The 10,703-nt window shown below is 41.4% G+C and overlaps 1 protein-coding gene across 3 annotated transcripts in view; it reads left to right on the top strand.

The window, feature by feature from the left end:
* Positions 1-1,941: 1,941 nt before the first annotated feature.
* SLC35F5 (solute carrier family 35 member F5) overlaps positions 1,942-10,703 on the top strand; it is a 30,270-nt gene continuing 21,508 nt past the window's right edge. Inside the window, exons 1-5 of one of the 3 annotated variants that reach the window (XM_063161636.1) lie at positions 1,942-1,986; positions 3,909-3,975; positions 5,120-5,190; positions 6,751-6,829; positions 9,618-9,759. In XM_063161636.1, the coding sequence (XP_063017706.1) occupies positions 9,625-9,759 (135 nt within the window). In that variant the 5' untranslated portion in view covers positions 1,942-1,986; positions 3,909-3,975; positions 5,120-5,190; positions 6,751-6,829; positions 9,618-9,624. Of the gene's footprint in view, positions 1,987-2,437; positions 2,868-3,908; positions 3,976-5,119; positions 5,191-6,750; positions 6,830-9,617; positions 9,760-10,703 lie in introns of those variants that run through there. The other 2 variants (XM_063161637.1, XM_063161635.1) reach the window with 2 other exon arrangements.

Genomic DNA, 10,703 nt, shown 5'->3' with positions numbered 1-10,703 from the left:
AGTTTCACACTAAAAGTTCTTCAAGTTTGGGGTGGTTTTTTTTGTTGTTTGTTTGTTTATTTTTTAAGAAGCAACTTTTGTTTATCTACAGGGAATAGCTCAATACCAACAGCAAAACTCACCCAGAAAAATGATGATAAACTATCACATTTTTATATGAGGGAATGGATTTTTCAATCACTAACCTATAGGAAGGGTGAAATATCATGTTTGATTTCAACAGTTTGTAAGTGTGAGTAGCATTTAAAATAACTTCACAGCTATATTATATATATCACCTAATAATTATTAAACACCTTTTAATTCATGTATATACATTGGTTACTATTGTTTCCTAACAGTTTTTGCTATAAAATTTCCAAAATATGTAATAGCTAAATTTTTCCAAAAGCTTTATTTCTCTTAGCAGGTGATACTGAATAATCTGTAAGATGTGACATACACCTAGTTATCTTTAGGTTGGTACTGTGAGCTTAATTCTTAAATAGCAATCAACACTGACTACAGACAGTACTAACATCGCCTACAAAACCAAACTAAACAGGACCAGAATCTGATTTTGCAATTTCATCTAAGCCTATGAAAGTTCATTTTATTCAATACTTTTTATAGACTTTGCCTAGCATTTCCTTTTGCAGCTTGTTAGTCACTAACATAGACATCTTGAAATTTTGCTTTAATTTAGCTTGCATGTCTACACAATATCACTTTTTTATGCTCTTAAAAGTGTGTTGATAGTGAAGCAAAAATTTAATAGTTGCCACTGCTTTCAAGTCCTGTGAGATTTTGTATCACAGAATGTAAAGATTATGGTAACCATGAAACTAAGGTTCCACCACCTCACTGCATTTTAGGACATTTCTCAAGGGTCTTGTATGCTTCTGTTTTGCTTCTTCCCCTTTTTTTGGTTTTTTTTTTTTTTTTTTTTTTTTTGACAGACTAGTTTCAAGCTCCATTTCCACTTCTCCATCTCTAGTTCTTCACTCCGTGCTCTCTTCCCCTGCCTTCTCTGTTCCTCCATATTTTAGATTTTTGGGGTTTTTTTGTGGGTGTTTTTGTTAATTTTTTTTTAACTTGCTTATCTTAAAGTTTTGGAGGAGGCTGTATAAATGTCCATGCCCAGAGCAGGGCTGCCCGGTGGGACACGGGGATGGGAACGGGATGGACATGGGGATGAGAATGGGATGGGAACAGGGATGGGAATGGGATGGACACGGGGATGGGAACAGGGATAGGGATGAGGACAAGGAAGGGGGAAGCGATTTGGCCTGAGATGGAGATGGGGATGGAGGCAGTGAAGGGAAGCCTGATAGGAATGGGGTCGGTGATGGCAATGGGGACCGGGATGGGGACGTAGACGGGAATGGGGACAGGGATCAAAATGGGGACAGGCACAAGGATAGGGATGGGATGGAGATGCGGAGGGTGATGTGGTGGGAACAGTATATGGATGGGGATGGTGACAGTGGCGGCAATGGGAACAGGGATGGGGGTGATGACAATAAGTGTGGTGGGCACAGGGATGAGGATGTAGATGGGGATGGTGATGATGACTGTGGCGGGTACAGGGACGCGGACGGGGATGGTGGTGGGGACAGGGATGTAGATGGGGATGATGACGATGAGTGCGGTGCGGACAGAGATGTAGATGGCGATGGGGACGGTGGTGGGGCCAGGGATGTGGATGGTGACGGTGTTGGGGACAGGGACGTGGATGACGGTAGGGACGGGCACGGGCACAGGGCTGTCTGGGCCGCCCTCGCCGCCGCCGCTCTCCCCCGCCGCCCCTCCCGCGCCGGCCGGGGGGCGGGCAGCAGGACAGGGCTGTGGAGCTGCTGCCCGAGCGGGTCGATGGGGCCGGCCCGCGGGCGGGGCGGGCGGGGCGGTCGCTCGCGGGCTCGGGGATGGATTGCGGGTGTCCGGCGCGGGCGGGCGGTGCCGCCGCCGGACGGAGCGCGGGGGGCGCCGGGCCCGGCGCGGCCTCAGGTACCGGGAGCGGGGCCGGGACGGGAACGGGGCCGGAACGGGCGGGCCCCGCCGCTGCCGGGGTTACCGCGGCCGAGAGGCCCCGCAGGGCTGAGCGGGGCCGGGCCCGGGAGGGAACTTTGTCCCTTGGTGCGAGCGGGGGGCCGAGGGTGTGCGAGTGCCCCGTGTCCGCCGCCCCTCGGCCCCGGCCGCCCGTGACAGCGCTGTGCGGAACGCGCCCTCCTCTCCCCGGCCCGGGGAGCTGCCCTGGGCGGGCTGGGGGTGTGGAGGGTTCCGCTGTCCCCGGAACGAGCTGTACCCGCAGCAGTGCGGGCAGAGCCACCGGGGCAGCGACCGTGGCCCTGGGCTGGGCACCGCCTCGGCCGCCGTGCCCCGCTCCGTGCGCTCGCTGCAGGAAAGGCTCTCGGGCGCTGGAGCGTGTCCGGGGAAGGGCAGCGGAGCGGCTGGGGGTGTGGAGCGCAGCTCCTGTGAGCGGTGTCAGAGGGAGCTGGGGAGTTTAGCCCGGGGTAAAGGAGGCTTTGGGGAGACCGTGTTGCTCTGCACAGCTCCCTGACAGGAGCCGGGCGGGGGTCGAGCTCCCAGGCAGCGGTGACGGGACAAGAACACACACACGGTGTTAAACTGCGCCAGGGGAGGGTCAGGTTGGACATCGGGAAGAATTTCTGTACAGAAGGTTGATTAAACAATGGAATGGGCTGCCCGGGGAGATGGTGGAGTTGCCGTCCCTGGAGGTGTGTAAGGAAAGCCTTTGCCACGGTCTGGTTGACAGGGTGGTGTTTGGTCATGGGTTGGATTCGATGATCTCAGAGCTCTTTTCCAACCGAATTAATTCAGTGATTCTGAGCTGGCACCGCTGTCCTGCCTGCCTGGGGCTGTGAGGGGTACGTGCTTCCCCTGCTCGGGCTGCAGCTCCCGTTCCTTTCCCCCTGCAGTTTCCAGTGTTCTACTTGTGACTTTCTAGTCACTCTTCCTCCCCCGAGGTCCCCAGGGCTTGAGCCATCTATCTTTTCTCTTAGGCATTCACTTTTCTCTGAGTGCATTAAGAAGACTTACTCATTTCCTTCTCTTTGTTCCTGCTGCTTTTCCCCGAAGATATCTGCGGGCAGGAAGGAGCCCCCTGTTCACTCCAAGTGCAGTGATTTCGTGGATTATTTCTCCCTTGCCTGGAAGGCTCGGCTTCCAGCTGCCAGGGTGTCTCTCTGCAAGCTGCCCTGCTGGTTCTTATCAGGAATCTGTGTCTGTATATCCTGTGACAAAGCACGATATGTTTAGTCCTTGCACTAGACCAGATTAGATCTGCAGCATGTGAAATGGATGTCATTTGTAATCCTTAGCTGATGTTAAATGTGGAGCTGCTGGTGGCTGGGATTGCTCTGTACGTGGTGAAGCTTAGAGAGGCCTTGGCAGCTTGACATGGAGCTTTTTCTCCTAATGTTGCTGGACAAGAATAACAAGGAGATCAGTGTATGTTCTGCTTGTCAGTTTTCACTCTGCTGACCTGAAACTGGGGTGTTTCCAACTCATTCAGTCAGACTTCAAGTCCAGCAGGGTCACAGCCTTGCTGGGGTATCTTGCCTTCTCTCTTACTGACAGCTGAGTGCTTGGGTAGGTTGGTAGCTGGTAAGGACCCTGAGGTATAAAACACATTAATACCCTGCACTACTAGTTCTATATAGGAAAATTTGTTTGAAGCATTGTTATTGTTTCATGAATTTTGAGTAAGTGCTGAATAGGAAGCTTTCATTTCATTCATAAAAACATTCAAACATTTTTGTTGTTTTTATTCCTCAAATACCCATATCCAGCTGTGCCATGGCAGTTTGATAGCATGACTGTTACATACCACCAGATTCCTAAAACATACCTTTGATTAAGCTAAATTCTCTTATTTTAATAGTAAAATTAATGTGTTTTCTGTGCAGACTTTGGTCTTGAGTAACTTCCTATGCAGATGGGAGCAGTGATCTCTACTTGCAGAACTCATTACTGGTATGGAAATCTTGGTTGCTTTTTTGGATCTTTTGCTTTGCTATATTCTAAGAACCTACAGGAAACTTTCTTTGAGTAAAAATGACAGGGCTGCAGTGAATGTAATAGTCATGTCGTATAAGGCTCACTTTTCCATCTCTTCTGAATATTCTTGCCTTTGCTCTCACCTCATGGTACCCTTTGGAGGTTGAGTAGATGTCAGAATTATGTTAGATTAATGTTGCTTTAATGTAGGCTTACAGATTTTGACATCTAAATGTAAATAATTTTACTTTCAGTTTTGTTTTTTTGTTTTTTTGTTTTTTTTTTTTCTGGTTAAAGTGAAAGCAGTGTCTCTGTTTCTCTTATCTCAAGAACAATCCAATATGAAACAAGACATGATGACAGAACATGTTAAAAGGGGGAGGAGGTTGTATCCCAGAACTTGTATTGTTGGAGCAGCTGGTATAACTGGAAAAACTAAACCCATTTATTTTGCCTGCAAGCCTTATCTTGATATGTTGTCTTTCAAATTGTATATGAAATAATCTTGAGTAAATACAAGGAAGAATTTCCAGTTGACTTGCACCATGGCTTGTGGGTGAGATGCTGTTCTGTGTCTTTTGGCATTCTTGCTATGTTCTTTTTTTCTATTTTTTGGTGGTGGAGAGGAGAGACAAGCTGTGTGCTTTCCTCCTGGAACAGCCAGAACAGCAATACTTCTGTTTTGCAATGATTTGGCAATTCTTTGGCCTATAATGTTCTCTTCCCTAATTGTCAGTGCAGTAAAAGTTTGAGAATTTCATGTGATTTTCTCTTCTTGGGCAGAGCTTGTAATGTGGAAATCATCTGCACAAAGAAACATTTGATGCTGTCCCAATAAGCTTGCACATGAAGTATCAATGGTGCAGTTTGATTTCCTGCCCTCAGGAGTTGCTTGTTGCATGTTCAGGAGAGTTGGACAGGCTGCTGAGCCTGTTGGCTTCAGTGCAGTCAGCTCTGTGAACATGCACTGTAGACTACTGCTACAGTGAAACTGCTTTTTATATCATTTTGATATCATAAATTGAAGTGGTGGCTCTTCTTACATGATCTAGGGTACTGCAGCATTTTAAAATCAAAGCACAGTGTCATGACAGGAACACTTTTAATGTTTGTTTTTCAGAAGATCTTCATGTAACTGGCTGAAAAATGTTTCTGCAAGATGACAGCACCGACTCTAAGACTGTTGGAATGGTAAATAAATTTTAAAAAGGAGACTTTACAAGGTCTCAGTGCTGTTTGCTGAAAATTATAATGATATTAAGAAAAGTATTTTAAATGAATATTTCTTTAAATGTCAGATTAGAGCTGGTGTGTTTAAAGTTACACTATGTGGAAAGCACATTATTTCCTAATAATGGAAACAAAGGGCAAACATGCTTAAGTTTCTGCTCTATGAATAGAGTAGAAAATGATATTTACTTTTAAACCAGTCTCTGTCTTCTGGTGGCTTAAATTTATTATAACTTTTTGCACTTAATAAATTAAATGTTCTGTGAGGGTAAAGCCCTACAATAATAATGCCAAGGTTGTGGCTTCAGTCCCTGGGACATTCATTTAAGAGTTGGACTTTATGATACTTGTGGGTCCTTTCCAACTCAAAATACTCTGTGATTTTGTGATTAATTGCCTTGGTGTGCAGGATCTACAGTGAGCATTGTCTTTGTGAAATAGAAGATGGATAATCACATACTTTTGTCTTAAAAAATGCATCTTCCAGTTTGTTGGGTCTTTTTAAGCAGTTATGATCATTTAGTAAACTCTGGAAAAGGTTTGAACTTGCTGTGTGTAAATGTTGAGTTCAGTGGGGGCTTGTGGGATCCCTGCTAATGAGTTAGCTCTTAATCAAAGAGGTGAAAAACATGAATTTAGCTGTTGCTCCCTGTTAACACTTTACAAACTCTCAGCCATGCTTGACAGGTGATCAAAAGCTAATTTTGGGTAAGCATTTAATTCTGCCCTTGGTGCCACTTCTGTTGGAGACACTAATTTGAGACTCCTTAGCATAGTGTGTGACTCCTGTTGACCCTAAAACAGAGCTTAGCAACATTTCACATTAATAATAATAGTAATATTAATAATAATAAAAATTCCAGCACTTCCAGGCAATAAAACTTATGGCTCTATTTTGTATATTTCTTTTCCTGTATAACAGTGGATTTTATTGAATGTGCTATTAGGATCTGAGTTTAAAAATGATAAATAAATTTTATGTAAGATGATGTTTTGTTTTAATACAATAATAGTGCTGTATCCATTTAAGAAAGGAAAGATACTGGGCTTTCACAAGACATAACATGGAGGTGCTTTATCTTTCTAGATTATTTTAAGGCAAACAAGTCTGTATGTTCTTCCATTACCTTCCTAGTTCCAATGTTTAAATTCTTTGCTTAGGAATGTGCACTGGAGAAATAGTGCCTTTCTCTGCATAGCATAGAAAATCAGAATTTAACAACATCAGGTTCTTGTTCCTGTGAACTTCTATAGTCAATTAATAAGGAAGGGATTGTGTTGTTTATAATATTAAAAGTAGGTAAGGATCCTGTTTTTCTGCAAGTCAGGGCTGCCCTGCTGGCATTTTTTATATAGACCAGTTCTTATGGTTCTAGATATCTATGTCCCCAACACTTAGGACTTGAGCTGCAGAAGAACTTGTAGAACTTGAAATTTTAGACAGTATTTTGCAAAGATAAATGCTTAATATACCTGTGCACATGATGTTTCACACTTTGCTCTTTTTTTGGTTTTTTTTAGGAGACTCTCTTCACTTTGACATGAAGTGTGAAGTTTGTTAGTCACCACTTTTGTTTCTTTTTTACAGTTATTGTGGAAGGTAATGTGAGAAAATTCTTGTTCTTGTGTGTTCATTTCTATCAGAGCATATTGCCCTCCATGTACAGAAGCCAAACATAAAAGTGTGGAATTCAATTTCATTGCAATTTAGTGAGTACTGTTAATAAGTGGGACAATGTGTCTCTCTAAAACTTCTCAAAAACAGTAGTTTCAGTCTGGCTTTGCATTTTTGCATTTTGTGTGATGTTTTACAGGGTTTTAATTCTGTCCTAAAACTTATTATTGAGGTTTCAGTAGGCTTTTGAATTTCTGCTGAACTTTACAGGCATTTTAGTATTGCTGCTTGGTAACTTTTTTAGTCAACTCTTAGCTTGAGGGTGATGGTGCTGCACTTGATAGTCACCTTTTCTTGTTAAGCTTTTTGCCTTGTTAGGGAAGGATTGAGCAAAGGCTATATTAGGCACACAGAAATGTTAAACAGCTACTTGGTAGTCAGATGAGAAGTAATAACTGCTCTTACTGCAACATAAAAAAAATTGCAACTTCCAAGGCATAATTATGGACTCTTTATTTAGAATTTTAGCATCTACTTAGCAAAGTTACAGAAGAAATGGTGTAAAATATGCATAGACTCTGAATAACTTCATGTGTAACCTCTTATCTAAGAAGTGCTGCATGTTCCATCATCCTTTACTTTGCTCCTGTTGAAGGATTTTAAAGGGATTTGTTGAAGCCTAAGGTAGACAAGCTGAGCACAAGATTAAACAGCTGCAGAATGTGAATGTTATCTGTGCATGATCTCTGCTCACAGAGTGTGCTTTGAAGCAGCCTGTGGTGTGAGCAGCAGAGCTGTAGGTGTGGGGGAGCATCTGATGTGGGGATGTCCAGTTGATCAGCTGGGCCATTCCCTCCTGCCTCCCCAGCTGCCTGTCCCCTCCTGCCTGCAGCACAGAGCTCATGGAAGGCTGCAGTGCTTTCTCTTCCTGGGATCATTTCCCACTGTCCCTGAGTTGTGCTGTAGCCTGACAGGAGTGAGATTTCTTCCTTCCAGCTTCTTTGAACTCTTCTATTCCCAGTTTCCACATTAGCTGCATATTATGCAAACACACAAGCAATTTTTAGGTTATATATAACTTCATGTAATGGCTTGTAGGCTATTAGTCTGAAATGAATAAAGGCAAAGTTTGTAGAGTATAATATGTAGTATTTGTTAAACCATTCCTAAAAACTGAAAAAGCCTTTATAAGCTTTCAAGCTTGAAAACCTTTATGTTAGTTTCTTCAAGTTTAAGGTAATACATTTATTTGCTCTCTCTTTGAGAACAAATATTTTCTCCTTTATTCTATATCAAGTAGAAACTATAGTTCCTTGCTGAGTCTTTCATAACTTTGCCTCTCTCTACTTACAGATTTCTGCTTTCTTTTGTCAGTCCCACCATTTTATCAGAAAAGCAGAGTAATTATCCAGAACTGATGCCCACACATGGAATATATCGGCATAGATCTAGTGGTATAATTATACTTCAGGAACTCTGCCTGTTCATTTTCATTTTGAAAGAGGCCCTTTGAGAAATGGAGGAAAAAAATGTCAAGATTTGAACATGGCAGAGACTGTATAGAATATGAGTCAATGCAAAAAACAATGCTGTGATCTCCAATGTGCTTGTGCATATCTGGGCACTTAAATCCTTAATCTGAGGCTGTTCTGGAAAAAAATAATGTACCTTCTTCACTCACTGAGTACATTATTGCACTGTCTCTTTCATAAATAATTTGTAAATAATGAATAGAAAGCAAGTATTTGTATGTTGACACATGTGGAAAAAGCAAAGTTCAATTAAAATTTATCAAACCATATTAGCAAAGCAGCTGACCTCTATTTACTGTGAAAATCAGAAGCTGCTCTCTAAAGATGACTTAGATTGCAGTTCCTTGAGCAGTTCTCTCAGAGATGGTGTTTGAGTTAATGGTATGTTGTGCATCTGTAGTTAATGAACTCTTAATAAATTGGTTCTTAAACTATATACATAAAAAGTGAAGGTTAATGATAGAAATACCACATACATGTTTGGCTGATATTCATTAGAGAGTTTGTAAAGAATTCTAGTACAAGAATGAATCATCAGTCTTTGTCAATTCTATTTGAAGCTTTTTAGTAATATAATTGGAAGTTTTCCTAAATTTAGGCCTTCCATAAATTTAGGCCATCCAATGGGCAGTTGTAAAGCTGTGTCACAAATCTGAATTCCTTTGCAGCAGCATTAATGAATTTTTGATAGATTTTCACTAGAATTGGTTCATGCCTATATTTCATAAATTACCGGATAGCTATATAATTTTTTTAATATGATTACATGTGAAGTCTACTTTTTTAAGTTTACAAGTAATTATTCTGTTTTTTTCTTGAATCACCTCTTGTTGTAAGAGTTTATAATTTACCCAAATGTTTTCCTACGTCCTCTGAAATATTTGCTGAATGCCTCTAAGTTTAAACTCGTTTCTGACATTTGTCACAACGCATCAATCTAATTTATACTGTTTGCAGAACTTGTAGTGTAAATTGCAAATTGTGTTTTACCTGTTTTTTTTTTATTTCATTCCTAAAGCAGTTGATAAATTTTTGCAAAGATAAAATTTACTTTCTAATTGTCACTAATATCTCTGAAAATTTCCTGCCGGATCTGTCAAAGGTCTGGTTTTTAACAACACAGTCATGTGTGTCCTTGCATATCAGGTCCTGTTCATGTGTGTGAAGTAGTTGCCCCCAGTGTTTATTTTTTTGTGTGCCACTGTAACCTTCTGTGTGTTATTTGTGTCCCCTCTGCCCAGGTTCCAAATGGTGTGGGTTTTTATCATGAACCGGATGAGCTCCCAGAGCAGCTCATCTGCCCAGCGCAGGCGAATGGCTCTAGGAATTGTCATTCTCCTCCTGGTTGATGTCATCTGGGTGGCCTCTTCAGAGCTCACTTCTGTGAGTATTGTTTCACAAACGTTAAGGGGAAATTAATGAGAAAAATGCAGCAGAATCGTGATTATCAAACTTGGTGTTTCACCAGCCTGAATCCAATAAAATTACAGATGAGTTCAATTCAGTGCCTGTTTCTTTTGAGACAGAAGGTGTTACTGATGACTTTAAAATGAAACAGCATAAACTTATCAGTGTGTACTGTAATCAGGGAGTTCATTTTGTTATTGCTATATTGATTAAAATAATGCCCATATAGTTCCCAAAAATTAGTAAATGAGCTGTAACATGGCAGGTTGATTGATGTGCTGAATTGTAGTTCAGAACATCCAGAAATTCAGGCTGAAAGGACTCAAGTCATGGAGTTTAAACCCTGTAATTTCATCTAGCTCATATATTAACCATATTCAAACTATTGTGGTATTTATTTCATGTTAAGTTTTACGACTTGAACCAGAGCTTTAGCAATGGAAATTGAGTTTTTAATAAACTCCTAAATTAATTTCTCTGAACTGTCATTATATTCTATTATCAGTTTTGAAACTAAGCATATACAAATGTCTGTCCTTATCATGTGATATTAATAAATTTTTTTTTTAATGAGCTGGTGGAGTCACTTTTGATACTGAAATGTTATTTAGCCAAAGTAATCTTCTCTAATTTATGGTTAATATATTATTGCTTATAAAAGTCATCTTCAATTTAGAAAATATTTGTATGTAAATGTATTTTCAGTGCAATTTGAGTAGCATATAAATGTGTTGCTTGGTGAGATACAAGTGGTTTTCCTTCTGTGGAATTGTTTCTTACAAAAAGTCTCCTTTTTGTTGGCATTGGAGGTAGTTTGGGAGAGAGTTCCCCCAGAACAGGTAGGGCCACTTGATTCCTTTGGTTATCCATGCCAACACTCACAGCTCTGGTATTTTGGGAACCAGGCTGTTCTGGACTGT

This window comes from Melospiza melodia, chromosome 8 (genome assembly GCF_035770615.1).
Source record: "Melospiza melodia melodia isolate bMelMel2 chromosome 8, bMelMel2.pri, whole genome shotgun sequence".
In the NCBI taxonomy this organism is placed as follows: domain Eukaryota; kingdom Metazoa; phylum Chordata; class Aves; order Passeriformes; family Passerellidae; genus Melospiza; species Melospiza melodia.
The sequence above is the reverse complement of the archived record's forward strand: the minus strand, read 5'-3'. Positions and strand labels throughout refer to the sequence as shown.